Here is a 23013-nt window from a genome sequence, read left to right as displayed (position 1 = left end):
TGCTGCTAACAGTATGGCCTAAGCCATGAAAGAACGAAGAGAGGCAGCAGTTCTTCCTCCATCTCACACAGCCTGCTTGCTTCCTTCTAGCTCTCTCCAGAATAATGCATAACCTGCAGGCTACTGCAGAATTAAATGAGACTTCCATTTTGCTGTACGACACTTGAGTACTCCTACTACATGGTGAGCTGAGCTTATAAAAGACAGATGCTTTTTGAATTAAGCAGATTATATTTTATTGAGAGATTTTTTTAATCATTTCTCCCCTATTACCATTATTGCTGTTTCCACCCCACAAGCAGTTTTTCTTCAGGCTAGAAGAAACGAGCTTTTCTCAACAAGTTTATAGATGGTAAAAAATTCTTGTGCTTTTGAGGGGAAAAGACTGGCCTGCTCCTTTTGAAGCCTTGGCAGTGTCACCTTCCTACTTCAAACTGGAAGTTCAGGAATAGTTTTAAGAAATATTTCTTTCAGGAGACTTGATTCAAGTCCTTCTACTGGACCAGCCCAAACAAGGAAACTTGCGAACATCTCAGCAGAAAGTGCATAGAAGAACACCAGGACCTGCCCAGGGGTCAGTCCGCCTCTCCAGTCCTCAGAAAATGAGCTTCTCTGCTGACTAATTAGATGCCATGCAGAAAAACATTCTTCTGTGCTGCTAAAGTACTCTTTCAAGCAGAGCGCTGCAAGTCATCTGCTGTGCCACCAACCACAAACAGGATCTGCTGCCATTTCCTAAAACCTGTGCGGTGCTCACCCCTATGAGATCTTTGGCTGCATGCTGAAATCTACTGTGATGTTGATGTATAAAGGGTTATGTTCCACTGACAGCAGTCTATAGGAACAGGAATTCAACCCATCTGTTTTCCATGTTCTAGATACCTGACGCAGAAGCTTCATCCTGAGGACAGAGTAGAGGAGAAAATTGTTACGTCAGCACAAAACTAAACTCTGTAAGAGTGGAGTTGAGCTCTTTCCCCTGTCCATTGATCTTAGATAGAGCTATAGCCATTTTGTATCTACTGGGAACGTAAATTCATGCTTTTCCTGTCCTCAGCATGGGGGGAGAGGGGCTTAAGCCAATTATCTCTGAAATGATAATCTAAAAATCATATCCCTGTGATTATAGATTCATAAGGTTCTAAGGAACATTACCAACTCAACTACAGGCAGGTCTCATGCACAGAGCAGCTGCTAGCATGTGGTATCACAGTCACGTTTCCCAAAACGTGGTACTACAAGATGCCCATTTTACCTAGAACAAAGACCTGGGCCACCAGCTGCCTGGCTCCTAGCCACCTACCAAGACAAAGTAAGATGGAATACTGCTCTTATCTCACCTCTCTCTGTTCTCCTCATTGCCATGGTCACGGTTGTGGAAGATCATTGTGTATCTGGCTACATCAGCAGATGGCCTCATCACTCGCATCTTCTGCATCTCAACCCTGCAAGAAACAGTTGTGCCATATGCAAGATACCACCAGCCAGCTCTTAAGAAATAACATTCTGAGACTTCAACTCTGTTAGGTGCCATGGAAGCAAGCTTGTAGAACTGTAGGCAACTCATCATCATCTCTTCCACACTCTCTTTTGCCATAGAAACAGAGCTCACAGAGTTGGGTTTCTGTATAGCAGTTCCAGGAGGGTGACAGATACACTTTTCTTTTGAAGAAAAACACATAGCTATTACAGCAGAGATCACGTAGAGTTTGCTTTAAATACATGTTTTACAACAGAATCCATTTAAATTAGTACTGTCTCATCTAGTTTTACTTCCATGCATTAACCTAGGAGGTCTGTACAAACACTGCATGCTTTACAACAAGTTTGTTTCAACTAACATAATGAAGCCCCTACACATCGTTCTCCACTAAAAAGAGGAAAGGGTCTTATTTTCCTGTGGTTTGCAGACAGCCCCACAATTTTGAACTTTTTTTCTTCATGTGAATAACCTCTTCATGAAAACAGGGCCAGAAATGTTAACTTGCATGCATGGATTTTAGTGTCTGGCATCAGGTACTGGACTGGAACTTCTGGCCTTAAACATTATCTGTGGAGCACAACAATTTTGCTCTGTCAGCAGCAGAAAGGGCCAGTTTTATGACAGTGGAGTTAAGGAATAGCCCGGGTCTTCGCCAGTCATACCAGCAGCTGAAAGAGCAGCAGGAAACCAAGACTGAAGAAGCAGGCCCTATAGCTCTCCAATAACTGTAGCAGTAAATGATCAAAAACAACAGATGATGTGAAAATCTTTCTAATGCTCACTGTAGGGAGGAGTGGGGAAGAAAGCACTGCATTTAAGCATAAAAACTAATCAGTAGAACGTAGCAGCACTGCAGCCCTCAGTTCTTGAAAATACTGCAGGGGATGCTGCCATCTGCTGCCTTCGCAGAGGAAGGCTGCAATGATCTCTGTACTACGACCTACCGAGAAAGGAAGCTTCCTATTCGCTACCACTGTAACCGGCACAGACTGAGATCTACCCAGGAAGAAAGACACGAGCTGAGGCCGACTGCATTGCACTCTGGCTCATAGAATTTAGTTACCACACCAAAGACTGCAACATCCAAGAAGCTGTCAGGTGCCAGCACAAGCAAACATCACTTTTGATTCCAAGCACTTGCAAACACCTCCAAGTTCCACCCATCTACTGCTCAGCTAGTTTTGTAATGTGCACACAAACATTTGAAAGAATACCAGCAGCATGTTTGTTTGCTCATTAACTCGGGAAGCTGGGGAATAAGATGATACTAACCAGCCCTTGCCACTAAAAAAGGCAGATTCTGAGCTGTCACAGGGAATCGGTGTCTCTAGGTAGAGACTAGGGGGTGGGAAGGGAGTTGTTACGAAGACAGGACGGAAATCCATGTCACCAAGAAGACCTCTTAGACTTCTTGAGACACAGCTGACTGATCTGCTTAAGTAACAAAAACTTTCATTGGAAGCTCCTAACTTTAACACGCTTGATTTCATCTGTATAATTATTTAACATCACCAGGAGCATGACTTCCACACCTCCAAAATGTTTTGCATATTTAAACAATTGAAAAAGGTAAACATGTAAGAATGACCAAGTATACCCAAGTTACAAACTGACAGTTTTGTAAGAGCAAAAGGTACGCGGATATATGCACAGTCTTTCTAAAATGCAAATTATTCACTGTCTTAACTACAGTCAATACCACCCACAAACAAAGCTCTGCTCAGATAAAGTTCGGGTAGTCAGTGAGTGAATTTAAAAGATAAAAAAGCCAAAACCCAAGAACTCCCACACTCTTGCAAAAGGAGTGGATCTTGGTACATTTGTATCTCAAGCAAACACTGTTCCACACTTTGAATCTTATTTTGGTTACAGCCAATTTCCAGAGCGGAATAAAAACACTCTGGGGCTGAAACAGAAAAAGCAAAAATCAATGAACAAAAACATACCAGCAATTCTCTCAGGAGAAAGACCGGGTTGTAGATTTGCCTAATCTTTTTGAAGAGGAAGACATACACAGAACTACATCTTCACATTCCAAATCTCCATACAGCAATACCGTTTCGGAATTCAAGAATCCTGTAGCATTTATTTCACCTTTGAAGGCAGTTTGAAGTCTGACAGCTTTTATTTATTTTTCGAACCCAGCTCCTCCCCTTCTCACACCCATTTCCATCTAGCCTTCTTTTTACCTGATTCGAAGGTCGTCATCTTCTCCGCCCCAACCCCAATAGTTGTTAGAGAATCCATTCACCATGGAAAACTGGTCTCTTGTTAGAGCTGTTACGCCTCCAAAATATCCCTGGTAACGTAACCTAGAAGTAGACAGGAAGAGAAAATGAAGAATTAAAAGGTTGAGTTACACCAACAATGAATCAACCACATAAAAACTCTTGATCTAGACCTGTCTTTTGCAGAGTTCACGATGCATGAACCTATGATGTAGGTCCGGTTCTCTTACACTTTTCACAAAAAGAGTGATTTGCTTTAGGCCAGAAGAGCTCTCCAACTGAAAGAATGGAGCTTTCCTTACACACCTCCCCTTGCTAATCAAAAAGGCTCTTCTCCTCAAGGACCCTGATAAGTAGGAAAGGAACAAAGCAAAGCAATACAGCAGAAAGAACAAGAGCTGTTCCTTTGTAGTAACGACAGCAAGCTACTGACTACCTTAGAGCTGAATCTCACAACCTTTACATGAAAACAGACTATATGTTTACACACGCTCCCTGTGTGCTACGGGAATTCAGCTCAAGACAAGAGCAGTTCCAAGGTGGCGTATGGTGCAAGTTGCTTTACAACCTAAATGTCACAGAGTTCAACTCTAAAAGCTTCATTTTTAATTTCTACTGTCCTTGTTCAGGAAACTGTATCTACTTTAACAAGGTAATTACATACCACGTTTATCTTACACCATTTTGATAATTACTTTTTATGACACCCTCCACTTTCTTGGCCCTTAAGATAAGCGTTACAAGACAACTTCTGCTAAATTGCCACTGCCAGCCTCAGAGGCATTGCGCAAGTGGCTGCACATTGCACTTTGATTCTCAAACCTACACGAACCTAAAGAGATGAACAAATTGGCAGCGCTGGCAAAGGAGCAGTGTTTAGCACTGTTTCTGCTTTACCATGAATCTGAAGACAGACTGTTTTTTCTCTGAGGCTGGCTGACTTCTACTTCCATCACAGAAGCAGCTTGCTACAGGGCAAGTTGCTGAGGACCTTGTCCGCTTGGGTTCTGAGCATCTCCAAGAACAGAGATGCCACAATGACTCAGGGCAGCTGGTTCCAGTGTCTGATCCCCTTCCAAAGGGAAAATGCTTTGTCTTCCATTTAAATTAGATTTCCTGTATTTCAGTTTGCATCCATCATCTCTTCCCTTTTGCTAAGAGCCTGGCTCCACCTTCCGCCAAATGTTTAAATACATTGGTAGGACCTCTCTTGAGCTGCCACAGCACCAACTCTCTGCCTCTCTACATGCCAGATGCTCCAGTTCCTTAATTTTCTTCATGGTCCTTCTCTGGTCTCACTCCAGTAGTCCACATCTTTATTATACCAGGGAGCACAGAGCTAGATAGAGCACTCCAGTATCTTCTCACCAGTGTTGAATAGAGGGCAACAACTGCCGCCTCAGTCTGCTGAGGATACCCCCTCCCCCTTAACAGCCCACTGTGCTATCTGCTGTCATTGCCACAAGGACACAACGCTGGCTGATGTCCAACTTTGCAGAAATGGACCTATAGGAGGAGGTACTGGTGGGCACAAAGCTGCTTTCCAGGCAGTCTCCAGCATGTGCTTCCTCCTCAGGTGCAGGACTTCACGCTCCGCTTTGCTGAACTTCTTGAGATTCCTATGGTGTACTGACTACCCCTCCAAGCTTTGTATCTTCTTTGAACTTGCTGAGGGTGCTTTTTGCCCCACTGTCCAGGCCAATGATGAAGATATTAAGCAGTGTCATTCCCCATATTGTCCCCAGGGTACGTACACCACTAGTGACTGACATCCAGCAGGAAAGCGATTATTATTCCGAAGAGAGGCAATGTACAAGTCCTCCTTTCTCATACATTTAGTAAAGGAAACCCAGAGGTGAAGCAGATCTTTACTTCAAAGCGCTTGCAATCAGCTCTTGTAAAACCCATTTCTAATTAATATTTAGACTGACATAACATAAGAGGTGAATCTTGAAAGAAACACATCCAATGAATGAAACCACTTTAGTCATTAAATTCACTGAGATCAGGAGCCTTTTTTCCTCTAAGGTGAACTGAACCTGACTTTTTGTCTTTAATTATTTACATCACAGTAGCATTTAAGAGATCAATTTAAAACCAGAACAATGCTGTATTAGATGCTGCACAGGCAGATAATTTAATGACAACCCCTCGTGCTTGGTAGATTCTCATGCTTGTGCAGATCTCAGCAGCAGAAGTTACCTCTCCAACAACAAAAGGTAAGCGGCAGTTTTTATTAGCACAATCCTACGATCATACTGTTGAACCACAGCACCAAGAGAATGCAGATACAGTTCTAGCTTAGACATAAGGTCTGTGGTATGTTGCTTTCCTCTCACAACACCCCCGGAAACCAGAATGACCATTCTTATGTGTGATCACAGGGCTAACTTCAAAGATATCTGTGTGAAGATCTTCTGTTAGAAAGTGCTCCAGAGAGGTGGAGCATTACCACCAGAAACGCAGTGTCAGATGAAAGGAAGGAAGCACTCAAGTATACAGCTTGAAAAGAAGAGGGACATTATCAGAAACCTGGCACTTTCAGGTTGTTGTTCTTGTCATGTTCGTGGTTTCTTACCTGTATCCAGTACTGTTCCGGCCAACTACAAGGTGCTTGGGTTGTCTGTCACACATGTAAATATTGAAGTCATTCTCTGGCACCAGATCCACGTCATGGAAAATGAAACAGTCCCAGTTCTCTTCTTTTAGGGCCTCTAAGTATCCCACGTTCAGCAGTTTAGCTCGATTAAATTTGGTGCTGCCAGCCTGTGGAGAGGACCAGAAAAAAAGCTCTGAAAAATGTGTCAACTAGCACATGTGTTAACTAGAACTGTTGCCAGGCTTCTCTTCCAGTCACACAGTTGACAACCACATTTGTGCTCCACAGGCTTTGGATCAATAATTGTATGAAGAACAACTCTATAACATTAGATACAGCATCAGAGCCAACGATGCAAAGTGTTTCTTAAGCCTCTACATGGGTAGGGATAGGGACAGGAAAGTCTACAGCTGCAGGGCCACCAGAAGCATGCGTGTTGCCCAATGCAACCTCACTATTATTGCTGCTCCTGCCCTGTTACTCCATCAAGCTACATAACAAAGAGGTATCCGTAAACAAGCTATGCAACTGTGTTACTAAGACTTTTGGAAGCTTAATAAAAAATTACTCCCATAGTTTTTGGTTTATAGATGTCAGAGCACTCAACGCAGGTGATTTATGCTTGTCCCCTTAGTTTAGATAACAGCAGTGCTTAAGAAGTTCTGAGTTGTTCTGTATTTCCTTAAGCTACACAGTAGGTGGCAGAGTGGGAAATAAAATGTGGGTCTCTTCCTTTGTAACTCCAGCCTATAACCTAATTATTAGGCTGCACAGGGACTCCTCCCAGCACAGAGCTTCACTTCACTTTTACTAAACTTCATCATTTGCTTATACAGCAAAGCAGTGCATCTCTTCACTTATCAAAAATATCATTTTCCACCTTTTAGATACATACATTCATATATTTACCTGGCAGTTTTGTAAGCTTACCACGACACCACTGATTCTGAAACAACGTGGCTGCTTATATTGCTGTATACTTTTTTTCTGGACTGTACAGACTAATCTGTCTATAGAACACTTCATACTCCTGAGGACTCAGTGATAAGTTGCCTCTGAAAGGGTGGTGAGAATCACAGAATGGCCTGGGTTGGAAGGGACCTCAAGGATCATGAATCTCCGACTCCCCTGCCAGGCAGGGCCACCAACCTCCCCATTTACTAGACCAGCTTGCCCAGGGCCCCATCCAACCTGGCCTTGAAGGCATTGGAACAGGTAGCTCAGAGAAGTGGTGGAGTCCCCATCCCTGGAGGTACTCAAAAAAAAACACACAGATGTGGCACCATGGGACACAGTTTAGTAGGCATGGTGGGGATGGGCTGATGGTTGGACCAGATGACCTTAGGGGTCTTTTCCAACCTTAATGATTCTGTGACTCCCAGTTGGCACTTAGAATCAAAGCGCCCAGCTATGCACTCCTAGAAAGCAAGAGGCCCCTCATTTTCTAATTGGCAACTTGATGTACTTAGAAAAGTTGAGAAGTAGCAAAGGAGCCCTCTCTCCCAAAAGCTAGAAGCCACCTGGACAGAAAGAGGTTGCACAGAAAATAGAAGCTGGCCTCTCCAAACTGAGGGCAGGTTAGCTGCAGGGAAAAGCAGCTGCATACAAAGTGTGTCTTAACATTCCACTAAGTAACACTTTGCTGCAAAGGTAATTTGCTCACCATTACCAACAGCCATTTTCTCCTTGCACAAAGGTAAATTATGAGCTTTATGGCTCACCATAAGCTCCACTTTGGGAAATACAGCCTGTGCTGAGAAATCGAGAGGGGGATCATCGGTTGCCTCTATTCTGAGTCAAGGAAAAAAATGTATTTTCAAAGATGCAACTAATCCAAGAATCTATGATGTCAAAGTCCTGAGTAGTTTCAAGTGCAGAGCAGTAAGAAGAAATCTATCAGAACGCTTTCTCCTAACAGCAGAATCATAGATTAGTGGGTGAGCAACAGAACAATTCAGATGACGGGTATGGTACATGTAGAGAACTTCACTTGTGCATCAAATCCACACTAGCTCAGCAGCAACATCTACCACTGGTTGGTTGTGTCTCAGTCACCAGCACAGACAGCCACCGCAGCCCCCTCCTGCACAAAGGTGTCAAACAGTGAGACAGCCTTCCAGGAGAGGCCATTTCAGTGCTGACCATATGCTAAACACATAGCAAAGTCTACTCTCATCTGCTACATAAGACAGAATCTTCCGTTACTTAATCTTTCTCCGAAGCAAGCTCTGTTTATTCTCATAGTTAAATCCTGGTTTTATCTATTTCTTTCCCCTAAGATGCATAAAGCAACTAGAGACATCACAAACAGGGTAAAAACAGATTTGCCGTAAGAGTGTTTTGGCTAGACTCACCTTCCAGCATCGGGGTGTGCCTATGCATAGTGAAAGACAAGCAAGAGATAACAGTCATCCAAGTAAAGCTCTGATAGAGTAAGCCTAGACTCGGCATTGCTGCTTGCATCGGTCAAAGCCTTCAGACTTTTCTGTTACCTTCTCCTAACATGACGACAGCCTGCCTTCACCTCACACATGCTGCTTGCCTGGAGGGTTGAAGGGGAGCGAGGCTCTGGAAAGAAGCTAAAGGATCATGAGGCCTGAGCTGCTGAATCCACCAGCTCTTGGCCAATGGGATGTGTGTGAAAGGACACGTGTAGGACTGTATGATAGGTGACGTGTGCCACCAAGCAGGGATCCAGGAGGACACTTGAGGCGTTACTGCATGCCTGCTCAAGGACAGGCACAGCATCCTCACCCAGCTTGTTCCTTAACACCTCCCCACCCAGCCTTGCTAATTGCTGAAGTGATTCAGGAGTTGAACTTGATCCATATAGGTCCCTTCCAAATCAAGGATATTCTATGATACTACGACTTCAATAAATGAAGAGAGTGTCCATTCTGCCATTGTTAGCCACACTGCTTGTGAGCTACAGCCACTCTTGGTACAAAGACAGTATGCACTAATGCAGAAAAAACTTCATTTTTCCACTCTACGGGCAGCCACATGGCAACTCTAAATAATAAAGGAACAGCACATTCCTACTGAAAGTAGATCCTGCCATATGACTGAGCAAAAATGTACACTTTCACCTAGAATGGGCTCAAGTCCATCCTCTTAAAGTAGAGAAGGGAAACTATACTAATTTATCCCTCTCCCCCTCTTTTGTCTCCTGCTGCCTGCAGAATCTGTTTAGAATCAAACAATTCAAAAGAAATCAAGACGACAACACATTACAAAAGAGAAATCTGTATTGCTTTTAGCTAACGTGACCAGAACACATAAGCACTTAAAAGTCAACTTGGCACAGGTCCGTACGCTCAGATTTTAGCCACTGACTCTGCAGAGCTTAAAAGAACACTAATACTAAATAGGAAATTACTCCGTCTTTCAGGAACTCAACGCTCTGCCGCAATTGTTTCTTCCCACCAGCAAAGCACATACAAGTAGTAACTGGTGTGTTTAGTTTGAGACAGAAGTACAAGTGCAGGACGCGTGCTGCTTGCTAAGCACCACGACCAGTAAGCAGATGGGAGAGAAGAGCTAGATACAAACAGCTCCAGGTTTGAAGACAGACAGAATGTCAGCCTAGCTGCATGCATGACAGTTGGACCAGTACTGCAAGATGCTTACGTTGAATACTAACTCTGAAACTCAGCTTAGACTGAGAAATGAACACTGGCTAAAGACACTGCTTCTTAATATTTCCCTGTTGTTCTAACAGCGGCTGAGATTCTGTAGTGCTACAACCAATGGCTGCAAGCTGCCACTGTGTCCCTCAACAAGCAAAAGCACACCAAGCAGGCTCAGGACTGGTGCCAGATGGCAGAGGTGGCAGCACACAGCTCTAAGGATCGCTGAGAGGAGACATCCTCCCCACCCTCTGCAGAGCTGCCCCACCTGGTGGATAACGTAGATGCCATATTCCAGCTGCTGCCTCTGCAGGAACGGGTGCAGGTGCTCCAGGAGGTACAGCAGATGCCTCTCACGGTTGCGGTGCGGGATGAGGATGGCCACACGCTGCAAGGCTGAACACTCTGCAGGGTGGTATCGGCCCTCGGCCACCTGAGGGTTCTCCTTTTCCACTTCTTCTAGCGTGAGAGATGGACTGAAGGTCAGTTTGCTGGCACCTCCTGTAGGAAAAGTACAATCAGCTTTCCTAGTTTGTTTCTAATTGTGGCTATAGTCCTGTCACCTAATAAAGTACTCTATAATCAGCACAAGAAACCCAGATTTAAGCCACAGTTTGTTTCCCTGGCTGTCCAAGAGAAAGACAGTACAAGAAGAATATTACGTGGGCGGCAGAAAGAGACTGCAGTGAGTGTTTAGTTAAACTGATGACAGAGTAGTGATTAAAAAGCATACATAAATACCAAGCCAGGTTTCATCCTGCTGCAGAATTGGCCAGGAACTGCCACCAGGACAAAGCAGTAGAGGAGAAGAGCAACGTGGAAAGAGACCCAGGACTGTGCTTGGGAGAAGTCACCTCTACTTAAAGCATGAACAAAAGTATTGCAGGCTTAATACTACAAATACAGAAGAGAACGTACAAAGGCCCTCTGTAACCACATGAAATTATCATCGCTTCTCTCGCAAGGAGCCTCTCCAGACTCAGCAGCCCAGAGTAATGCTTGACACACAGATATTAGGTTGTTGCAGTATTTTTAAAGCATCATCCATTGTCTTTGTACTCTCTCAGCATCACTCAAGAGAATACCAAATCTAACTTGCAAGCAGGAACATCCTCCCCTTCATCTTATCATAAGAGCAGTAGGATAGAGAGGTTTGCTCAGAACACGTGCCAGGTGATGATGGAGATAAATACAATCAGTGCACAAAAGGGCTGTAGTGCTGCGAGTTATCAGCATTAAGATGGCTCACACTGCTGGGTTTCCGATGCCTTCAGCCCCAAAGCGCCTATTTGGTCAAGCTTCCTTATGCTGAAAGCTGTATTCTGACATTCTCCCACAGCAAAGAGCAATGCCCTGTACATCTCCACACTTCATAACTTCAGCTGCATGATATATCCTTGCTGGTTGTGTCCCCTCTCAACGTCTCACCCACCCTTGGCCTACTGGCCTCCGTAGGGAAAGGGATGCAAGACAGCAAGCCTTGGCACTGCTCAGCATTAGCCAGAACTGTTTTCAGTGCCATTCTAGCTGCAAATGCAATGCTCAGCACCATAGCAGCTGCTAGCTCAGCCAGACACAGCACAGTCACTCAGTGCCATGAGCCACCCACCCAAAAGCACTTACTGTAACTGGTACAGTTGTACTTGTTTCACAGAAAAGCATGTTGTTAAACAGCTGTTTACTGGCTGTTTTAGCTGTAAAACAGCTAATAGGAAAACAAGCAGGCCATACCAAAGTGGATGTAACTTGTTAGAAGGGAGAGAAAATCCATGTCACTTACGCAGGTACGGAGACAGAGCTGGACAGGGACCCTGAGGTGGCTTTGTTGCAGGAACTCCTTCAGTTATCTTCATCTTTTCTTCCTTCTGACTGTCCTCTTCCTTCTCCAAGCTGATTATCTTTCCAAAATGCTCCCCCACACTCTTAAGTTTAGGAATTGTCTGTCCAGAATCCACAAAGTAACTGAACGCAGCCCATAGCATCATCAAACACAAGGTGACAAGAAGGAACACTTTGAACTTATTGAAGAAGTGAAATACATACAAGCTTATGGCCATCGCTCCCCCCGATGCCACCGTGGGTCCCCCGCTGTGCACTCAGTAGGGAAGAAGCCAGAGGTGCCAAGAAGAACGTTACAGTAAAGAAAGGAAGCTGCATGTAGGGAGGGCAGCCGCACTTCTTGTGGTTCTGTGACTCATGGAATTGCAGCGCTGACTGTTCTTCGAGTGTCAGAAAACATGACTTAACCTGGACCAAAGAGAAGAAAAAAGGAAGAGGAGCGTTCATTTCTATCGCCCTCCACTGCTGTACCTTTGAACTTCATGAAGAGAGCTGGCGGCAAGGCAGGGAGCGATATCAGAAATACAAGCCAAATATGAAAGCACCAAAACACGAAAGGAACAGCAAGCACAAAGTGATCAAAAACTGAGCTGTGGCCCAAGCTCAGCCACAGCCAGCTGCATGACTTTAGGCACGTCACTCCTCTGCGTTGTTCCCCACTCCTACTCCGTCTGGTTTTTATTGCTGGTGTGTGTTTGTTATTTTAAGATCAGAAAGTGCAACAGCTACCCCATGTTATGTGTGTGTGCAGCTCTTGGCAATACACGGGCTTTAGTCTATTTTTACCAAAAGTAACAACAGCTGCAAGGCCGGGGATGCTGCTGGCTACGAATAAAGCTATCTGCCACCACCAAAACAATAAACACAGGATCGCTCTCTTTCGGAAGAAAACGGTTAAATTCTTCAGAGATATCATCCGTGTTACACTGCCATACACAATGCAGCATGAAAAACAAAACGCTTCATCGGCATCCAAAATCCTTCCCCCATATCTGCTGCCTGACACCATCACCTTCTTTCTGCGTCCTCACCCAGAATTTCTCACGTACATCCTCCTCCTTTAGCAGTGACAGGACAATGGGGGAAGGCTTTTAAACTAAAAGGGAGATTTAGGTGAGATGTTAGGAGGAAACTCTTTACTCAGAGAGCAGTGAGGCACTGGCACAGCCGGCCAGAGGGGCTGTGGGTGCCCCATCCCTGGAGGCCTTCAAAGCCAGGCTGGATGGGGCCCTGGGCAGCCTGAGCTGCTGGGTGGCAGCCCTGCCAACAGCAGAGGGTAGATACGGATGGGCTTTGAGGTTCCTTCCAACCCAAGCCATCCTGTAATAAGAAAGCAACAAGACAAGAAAATCCTCCTGCTTCTCAAGGGAAAGGTTTGGTTTTTCAGTGTTAGATTTATGAGGATCCAATCCTTTATTCTGCTTCCTCACCTTTATAAGAACTTGGTTTTCACACAGGCTTTCATTGCCATCATCCTATAAAGTTACAGTGCTAGTACTTATGCCCAATGGAGCACAGCAAAGAATGAAGTTTTACTAAAGAGCCCTTTGATAGGGAAAACATGACAAAACTGCCACCTGTAAGAAGAACAAGGACTGAGGATAAATGAAGCAAAGGCACTGACAAAAGACAAAGCACATGAATCAGGCTGGATCACAATAGCAGCACAAAAAAACCCCACCAGGGTTATTTTGCACTAGCTCTCAGAATACACAAAAGCCTCTGGAAAGGTACCACAGGCAGAAGGAATACAGTAATACCACATTCTGCTGGTTTAACCCTGGTATCTCCTGGAAAAGTTTGCTGATTTGCACTGATCACAGAATCCCTGCATAACCCAAGTTGGAAGGGACCCATAAGGATCATCAAAGTCCAACCTCTGGGTCCGCATGGGAGCACCCAAAATTCAAACCCTATGTCCAACACGTACATGGGAGCCAAACCTGGGACTGAGCTTCTCAGTTTGCTGGGAACTGACAGCGCAGTGCCCAGGAGGTAAGACATTTAATGGGAAACCTCCTCTCTCCATGCATCGTACATTCTGCATCAGAGCTGTTCAATGACTCCTTACTACAGAATTACTTAGCACAGGCCCTGCACACACCTAGAAGAGCGCTGCACTCACTGCAGCAGCTACCCCAACACGCCGTGCTCCAGCAAACTATCAGTCTTCCTTTCACCACAGCCCCGGGCCAAGCAACATTCAGCCATAATACAGCCCAGTATTAAAAACACAGGCAAAAACAGTAGTTACATCTCAGAATCACAGTAAGAGCCTCAAAGGAAGCCCATCGCATTCTGCAGCATGCTTTCTGACGACGTGCTCTTGGCACAGGAGCTGCTCTGCACCAACCCGGCCTGCAGCCCACCTCTCCCCTTCTGGTACCTGCCACGCTGCCTTTGCTACCTATGGCACAGAGTGTGACACACTCCAAGGGGTGCCACCACTGTTGCAAATCCAATGTGTGCGCCTCCAATGATCCTGAAGCACCCTTTAAATACACAGCGCTTCTTCTGACCTGACAGTTCGGAATATTTGAAAAACCAAAGACTAAAACAGAGCCTTTCCTCCACTAAGATCACTATAATCACATTGCCACCAACCTGCAAGTATAGGCTCTTGAAAACAAACACACACTGCGGTAGATCTGGAGGTCTGACTGTTTTTCTTCTGCCCCTACAAAGCTCAGTGGCAGCGCTTTGGGAATACCCCACCACATCCCAAGAAGAGAGCTTTCATTTCCCAGCAAGCACAATGTCCCATTTCACCCAGGAAAAAAAAAAATCAGTAAGAAAGCAGTTGCTGCTTTATAGTTAAGAAAAATCAAAGTTAGATAAGGGCTCAAACAGAACGTGCATTCGCTCCTAACCAGAGAATGAGCTGCAGATAGAACTGCTGCATATCAAACACCACAGGGAAAAAGTATGAGACAGGAAAGGAACAGCTGACTGGAATGAAGGTAACAGGAAAAGTACAGGAAAGGAATGGAAAACAAAGATGCTGAGATTTGCAAAGGACTTCTTTTCTTTTGGCAATGAGATTTACTTCCTATACCTTACTAAGCCTTGCTGGCATAAATAAATAAAATACTGGAATAAAACAAGTCGCAGCCACAGAGCCCTGAGAGGTGACAGCAGTGATATTGAATTCACACACATTAAGTAATCCCAGTTTCAAGCTTGACTAATGAGCAGAAAACAGCGATATTTGTTTTCAAATACTGCTCACTGAAACATCGGCGCGTTTCTTTCACCCAATCATCATTTCCTAATTAGCTCTCATTAGCTGTCACGCCAGAGAAAGACTGCTGCGTGGCACAAGTGATTCTCAACTGTAGCTTCATTCTCATTTCAGCTCGCTCATTTCAATCTCCACCACCGCAGTGACCGAGGAAGTAACAGCCCCTCACCCTGACGTCCCACAGCAGTTATGGACCAAAACTATATCTTGCTCATCTCAGCACTACCTGCAAGTTTCCAGGGAGTAACGCTGATTACTTTCACAACCCTACTTCTCCAGTGCACCATTTAGCAGCTGGAACACTCCCAAGGCAGTAACTTCCATAAACCAAAAGTACCACCCCATAAAGCTCCTCCTGTAACCAACCCAAACGTGTCCTAGACCAACTCGAGCTCAAAAGGGTATCAAGTTCAGATACCGAAATTAACACGCAGAAGTGACTCTACCTATAGGCAGACCACAAACATTAAAAATCTATGGAAAAACTATCAAGATAGAGGGGAAAAAATACCAGGAGGCAATCAGCAGCATCAGCCAGAACACACTACTGAAAGCTCACTGTTTTCAATACCAGAATAGCACATAGATGACAAATCATGACAGTAATCATGACCTGACTGACATTCAAACTGTACTACTGTCAGTGAATTACTCTGCATGATAACTAAAATCACATCTTACCGAGCTCTTTGGCATCGACTGGATGTTGTTCTTGCTTAAAATACACCCGAGTGCTTCTGCAGTGGCATACATCCGCATGCACAATTACAATTAGTCAGCTTCAGCTCATCACAACACACGCAGAAGGGCACCATTCCTGTTTCATAAACTGGCACGCTGAATCAGTTAGCGACCCTACCTTATATTACTACTTCAAGAATAACTAATGCCTTTGAACCTAGGTTTGGGGTTCATTTCTTCCCCTGAGACACGAGAATGGTGCAGCCAGCCATTTGAGTTTACTGGCAGAGAACGCTATCCTAAAGAAGGAAGGGGACTGAGTAACACAGCGAAGAGGTGGCATTTTTAGGACACCCACTGAAGTCACAGATGACCGTACATTCGAATAAAAGGACAAGCAAGAAGTAGGGTAATAAAACACTGCCTTTCAGAACCACGTGCAGAGAAGCGGTATGAAAGCCCAGAGCTGTAACACAGCCACCAAATCACTGCTAATGGGATAGCCTTCATAAAAAACCTACCTCTGACCTTCATTAAAGGAACCCAAGAAACTTTCACGCCAACCTGAAGTGCAGCTCTCCTCTTGTGAAATAACAGCTCTCAGTGAAGCAGAACCAAAGTCAGCTGAGAGCATTACAGCCGACTACAGGTGCACAGCACTGCAGAGAACAACTAAGTGTAACCACAATCACCCTAAGACTGCTCCCCAACATCCCCTCTGCAGTGACTGCTGTCCCTGTGCCCTCCAGCTTGCCTATGAGCTCGGTAGCCTTCTGCCTTTATAAAAAGGCATTCCAAGCCCCAGTGCCTTGCCCATGCCTTCCACACGGGATTCTCCTAGCAGAAATACATGTGCACTTGCATTGGAGTCAGACGTGCTGTGCAAGGACTGAGCAAATGAGCAATGCAGGTGCAAGCTGGCTCCCCACATGCATGCTCCAAGGTCAATCTGCCCATACGTGGTAAGCATTTTCCTAACAGCCTGACAGAAGTCATCATTCACCAAGCTGAGAAACAGACAGAAATTCTAGACTAAAGGCTGTTTTTCATCTAGACAAAAACCCTAGGTAGAGGATTCTGTGGCAGCCCCGTTGTAGGTATCAGTGACAGAAAGAAACCACAGAATCATAGAATGGCCTGGGTTGAAAAGGACCACAATGATCATGTAGTTTCGACCCCCCTGCTAAGTGCAGGGTCGCCAACCACCAGACCAGGCTGCCCAGAGCCACATCCAGCCTGGCCTTGAATGCCTCCAGGGATGGGGCATCCACAACCTCACTGGGCAACCTATTCCAGTATGACACCACCCTCTGGGTGAAAAACTTCCTCCTAATATCCAACCTAAACCTCCCCTGTCTCAGTTTAAAACCATTCCCCCTTGTCCTGTCATTATCCACCCTCGAAAACAGCCGTTTCCCCTCCCGTTTATATGCTCCCTTCAAGTACTGGAAGGCCACAGTGAGGTCTCCCTGCAGCCTTCTCTTCTCCAAGCTAAACAAGCCCAGTTCCCTCAAACTTTCCTCCTAGGAGAGCTGCTCCAGCCCTCTGATCATTTTAGTGGCCCTCCTCTGGACCTGCTCCAAGAGCTCCACGTCCTTCCTACACTGGGGGCCCCAGGCCTGGATGCAGTACTCCAGATGTGGCCTCACAAGAGCTGAGTAGAGGGGCACAATCACCTCCCTCTCCCTGCTGGCCACCCCTTTTGTAATGCAGCCCAGAACACAGTTGGCCTTCCGGGCTGCAAGCGCACACTGCTGGCTCATGTCCAGCTTTTCATCTACCAGGACCCCCAAGTCCTTCTCCGCAGGGCTGCTCTCAGGGAGATCTTCCCCCAGTTTGTATAAATACCTGGGATTGCCCCAACCCAAGTGCAGCACCCCGCACTTGGCCTTATTGAACCTCATTAGGTTCTCATGGGCCCACTTCTCCAGCCTGTCCAGGTCCCTCTGGATGGCTTCCCTTCCTTCCAATGTATTGACTTCCAACGTATTGAAACCTTACGAATAAACTCTGATATGCAACTGGACTTGACAAAAACCTCATTAAATGCTTGTTTTCCACATGCAGATAAAAAAAATCACTATGAACACAATACAGAGGCCTAGATTCACACAACTGTTCATACTGTTAAACTTTTTTTTAAATAAACAAACAGTAAGAATACACTTGCTGCCTACATATTTTTCCCTGTATTTAAAACTATTCATCCTGTTGTAGAATATGGGCAGAACAGCTCCTGAGATCAGTTTTCCTGTTTCTACCTGCTTCACATTATGGGGTGAGGAGAGGTTTCCTATCACGCAGAACTTCCTGGAAGCCTATGCAGCCTCCTGAGGCTTGGTGAAACGCACAAATCCCACTGACGGCACAACAGGTTCAGCAGCAAAAAGGATTCACTTCAACCTAATTTTAAAAAAACTCTTGAAGATCAAGCAGGAAACGAGGCACAAGGAAGTTCCCTGAATTGCAATGATCAGAAACACAGACTATCAGTTACTATTCCATCCAGGCCAAAATCAAAAGCAGCAGTGGGTAAGCGAAGCAACCTTCTTATCCAAGTCTGCCCAGAAGTAATTAAATCCTTTAGAGCTGACAAGCTAGAGAAATCACTGTACAGCTTCAGCTTCTCTATGCAAAACAGATCAAGTCCTCATGTTTTTAAGAGCATCAAGCTGCTCCTTCCGCAGGCATCTCTTTCATTTTAACAGCTGAACTTCTCAGTTCGGCTTTAAGCTAATAGATTTTAACACCTCTTTTATACAGTACTTGTTTAATCCTATTCCTCTTCCTATCGAGGAAGCACTGACAGCACTGAATAATGGTAAAGTCGTGGGCTATTTTTCCCCACTGCACACACAGCCCTCAGTCGAACACCTATTCCACACTGTTACCCACTTTCCAGGATCTCAAGCCAAAGGAAGCAAGCACATTAAACACTCACTGTTGCTGCTGCTGCTGCCACATCTTTCCTTCCTGCGGAGCAGTCGCTGCTAGAAGTATGGAGAGCCCTACGCAAGTGGCAGGCACTTCCCAGCCAGGAAACCCCACACCATAAAGAGACCTCTGTTACCTTTCACATGCTGCAGGAAAGGGTGAGCTCAAAGCTCACAGAATGACTTTAATAAACAAAAAGCCAACACATCCAGCTTGTCCCTGGCTGTACAGAGGGCCCACAGTGCTGCCCCACGGGGGCCTCCCTCCGCCCACCTGCCAGCAAGGGAAGGCAGGCAGCCTCTCTGCTGGCCCCAAGGTATGGCAGAACCAGTATGGGGGGTACACAGGCACATGTGGACTGAACAGCAGGCCAGGAGCAGTGCTCCTAAACAATCTGATTACAAACTACTGCTCAAGCCCTTTCTAGTACCTGTTTTATTTGAAGATTTTTGGTGTCAGAGATGCCATCTTCCTTGGACAGATCAAGGTGCCTGTTCTCCTGATGATACCCATGGAGATGAGCAGACACACCCTACCCTGTAATGCTCTTCTGGCGAGCCAGCAGAGTCAACAGGACAAGAGTGACAGCAGCATCTCTTTACCATCCTGCCCATCAGCACTCGAGCTGTGTTGGCCAAGTGATGTTTTGCCACGCTGTCGCTGGGATGAGTTCTGCCATTAGGCTCCCCAGCAGCCGTACATCAAGCAGGCAAGCCCCTCCTTTGCTGGAGTTGTACCTGTGTGAGGGTGTGACTTTCTCACACTCATAGAGAACACACTGATGAGGCTTAAGTCACACTGGGTACCCAGCTGGGATTGATTGGATTCGAGGTGGGAGAGAAAGGACTAATGTAATCCAAACCTGTTTGCACTCTTTGTGCAACTCCGTTCCAATGAGGTACACGTTTAGCAGCTTTGCCAGTAAGCCTTCTCTATGCCACAGATATTTATTATTCGGACTATACAAGAGTTTTGGGGAACATCTTGTTTCAGTCACCCAGTATAATGGGGAAAAAATACCTTTAGTATTACAGGACAGTTTATCTGGTCAGCCACAAAAAACTAAACCACCCTGCATCCCAGCTGTTACAGTCTCACCTTCCTCTCTGCTCTGCAGAGCACAGTGTAGAGCTAATCCCCAAACTGTGCTTTCTTTGCACCACCACTGACTCACACAGACGCAGGATCTGCCAGATCAGGAGGCAAACAGCATTTCCAACACTCTTCTCCTGTGATCCTCCAACAAGCCTTCCCACAATGAAGGTCAGAAGGCAGCTTTCTGTTAAATGGGAACAGTGACTTTAGGAGGATGATTATATACAAACGATTACAAACAAAGGAGGACCAAAACAATACAGTGAATGTGGTGTTACATCTGAAATCTAGCCTGTGAAAGGGATGCTTCTGGTCATACACATAGCATATCCAAACACAGGCTTCTAATACCTGCACTTCGTTTTACTTTTGGTATCTCTTAATCTCTGATAGTAGGAAAAACACACAGAAAGAGAGACAGAATTCATGAGATTTATGATTTCATCAACTTCAATGCTCCCACTCTAAAATGGAACAAAGGTCACAGAGTGTCATAAAACATCTGCTAGTTTAGCTTCCCATTACTGAAAATATCTGAATGCAGTCAAACGCTCGAAGTCAGCTAGAGAAGTTAGTGCTAAATGCCCTCGTTACTTCAGCAAAGGAAAACAAGCCTTTGAGCTCTGATATCCACATACCTCGTTTTGCTAGAGCAGTTTCACCCTGGGTTCAACCATGACAGGTTCCCCAAAGGCCAGCACTACTGTGGATGCACCAAACACCCTTTCAGCTCATCGGGGCTTTGAATTAAGGGAACAGGCACCACAAAGCACAGTAAGCAGAACTCAAGAAATCACTCTTGAAAATGTCCATCCACCTGACATTCATTCCTTCATTCCCAGCTCCTACAGCTCCCCTCCACCAGCAGCACAAGGAATAGGGCTGCGGTCAGCCCGTGGCAGTTCCACTCTGCTGTTCCTTCCTCACACTTTTTCCAGTTCTTATCTAGGTTCTTCAGCAGCCCTTAGGATAAACCTGCTCCTGCACAGCTCTCCACAGGCCGCAGCTCCTTCAGGAAGCATCCACCTCCTCCACTGTGGGATCCTGCACAGGCTGCAGTGGTGACTGGGGTTGTTCTTCATCAGACTCTGAGACACAGGCACAGCTCCAGCATGCTCTCCTCCTCCACACGCTGCAGGGCAATGTTTGCTGTGGCAGCTAGAACAACTCTTCTCATTCCTTCTTCACTGCCACTGCTGTTCACTGGGCCATTTCACACTCTTACTTCTGCCTCTTGCCTCATTCCTTCCTCTCACAACTGCCGTGCAGCGTTTTGCCCCTCCTTAAATGTTTTCCCAGGGTGTCTGACTGACTCAGCTTTGCTCCAGCAACAGATGTGTGTCAGAGCCAGCCACAGCAGGCACACAGCTGTACCAGTACAGTTTTATCACTTGAGTCAATCTGCCTCAGGTTAACTGGCTGCGGCTTTTTGCCTGTCTATCTGTAGTCACAGCTACAGGGCATAACTGTCCTGCCACCTCTACCCCAACCTATCTTCAGGCAGACAAGCCTGAAGCAACAACTTCAATGATGCCCAAGAAACTTCAGTTCATACTTTCATTGAATATAGCCTCTACAGGCGTCTTGGCTTTAGCATCATTCTTTAGTTCTTTACCTCCTCTTAAATATCACATAGTGGATATAGAGTTGCTTCCAACGTTTCAGTGATCCAGCGAGAAGCAAGTATTTGTTTATGGCTCCTTAAAAAGAGAGGCCAAGCTCTTGGCAAACAGTGCCTGTAACATGACATGGAGATTTCTGAGATGGCCTAATCCTTTGCTGCGAGCGACCCAACGTAACTGCTAAGCACGGGCCAAGCGATTCAGTGCTACTCAAATACTTCAGTGCAGTTTTCACTTTCCTAAAACATAATGGGCTCTGATTTCACTCTAGAAAACGCAATCTGACTTCTCCATGCCAAGAAGCACGTTTGTGAATCGCTTCCCTCGTTACACCACTCCAACTGAACCACTGACCCCAGAGCGAGTGCAGAGAGACGCAGCAAAGCACACAGAAATCAGAACTGGCACACCCTATAACTACCTACTCGTAACTACTTACCCTATAACTGCTTACCACAAACACATCTTTTTAAGAATACAGCACGGCTGAAAAACACCATTAAATCCCACCATCAGTGGGATATTCTAAAAACTCACATGGCAAAACAAATCTGCTGACACGGGGATCTCATAACAGGATGGTAAAGATATGATGCAGCTCAGCAATCCCCTCCTTTCTGGCAGCTGCTGGCTTCCTGGAAGCAGTATAGGACAGAAGCTGTAATAAGATATGCAGACGTGTCTATCTTGTGAACTGAGAACCATAAACCTATCTTTCCATAAGTTGTAAGAAACAAGAACTTAAAAGCTGTGCGTGTTATTAAGCAATCAAACATACAGGATGTCTTTCACGTTAGAACACCACTGAGAGCTAACACAGGTTTTCAACCCTGCAGAAGGATTTTGATATAGAAGATAAAGCTCCAGACGTTCAATGTAAGAGCTCTAATTCACATCCTCCTGAAGTGTTGTGAATGAGGACAGCATTCAAGAGAATTCAGAACTGGTGGGGAAACAATACTTAACTCAGAAGTGAGGTATGTGGCTGCTTCAACTCTTCCTCATTACTGTGCAGGTCTTACCCTCCCATCTCGCTGATGATGAAAATCAGCTGCAAGACTGAAGGCCGAGGTACAGCGGGGGGAACAGAATGTTAGCACTGCAGAGACCCCACTGATGTCGGATCCTAACGTTCTGCTATCGTTTAAAATCGCATACGTTCAGAATCCCCACTGTAAGGGTTTAAAAGGATTATCTGAATTAGGACACGTGGTAACTTAATTCACTGCCAGACAAAGAAGTACTATCCAGAAGCTGTTACTCTCAGCAACACTGCATTCATGCAAAGAAATATATTAAAAAAGACACCAAGATGAAGTTTTCCTAGCTGTAAGGCACATTACATGCAGGTATGCCAAAGCACTTGGGATGGGAAAAGCATGGCAAAGCATAAAGAAGAAAGCAGAGGTCTGATACTCATATAAACCCCTTAAAAACACTTGAAACTGTAAGAAAAAGCGTGATGGAAGCTCTCTCCCATGGCTCTACATGGTGTTTGAGGTCCCATTCACGCAGCACGCAACAAGCAGCTCCTGGAGTCAGAAAGAGCCAGCCCGGCCAATCAGTGCTGCGTGACATCCAGCCTAAGTATTTGCCTAAGCAAGCACGGTGCTTTGCTTTCTGGGTTTGTTTTATCAAACTGGACACCCACATCAAGCAGGA

General features: G+C 45.4%; 1 protein-coding gene across 11 annotated transcripts in view; it reads right to left on the bottom strand.

Moving 5' to 3' along the window:
* Positions 1-211: 211 nt before the first annotated feature.
* Positions 212-23013, bottom strand: part of B4GALT4 (beta-1,4-galactosyltransferase 4) — a 24724-nt gene continuing 1922 nt past the window's right edge. For 6 of the 11 annotated variants that reach the window (XM_040646021.2, XM_040646048.2, XM_040646035.2 and 3 more), the window contains exons 2-7: positions 11720-12186; positions 10208-10440; positions 6290-6477; positions 3673-3795; positions 1341-1445; positions 212-901 (exon numbers count right to left, since the gene is read on the bottom strand). In XM_040646021.2, the coding sequence (XP_040501955.1) occupies positions 760-901; positions 1341-1445; positions 3673-3795; positions 6290-6477; positions 10208-10440; positions 11720-11996 (1068 nt within the window). In that variant the 5' untranslated portion in view covers positions 11997-12186 and the 3' untranslated portion in view covers positions 212-759. Of the gene's footprint in view, positions 902-1340; positions 1446-3672; positions 3796-6289; positions 6478-10207; positions 10441-11719; positions 12187-19732; positions 21040-21888; positions 21987-22317; positions 22524-23013 lie in introns of those variants that run through there. The other 5 variants (XM_046943708.1, XM_040646024.2, XM_046943702.1 and 2 more) reach the window with 4 other exon arrangements.

The sequence above is a fragment of the Gallus gallus genome, chromosome 1 (genome assembly GCF_016699485.2).
Source record: "Gallus gallus isolate bGalGal1 chromosome 1, bGalGal1.mat.broiler.GRCg7b, whole genome shotgun sequence".
NCBI lineage: Eukaryota > Metazoa > Chordata > Aves > Galliformes > Phasianidae > Gallus > Gallus gallus.
This window is presented reverse-complemented; position numbering and strand designations above follow the sequence as displayed.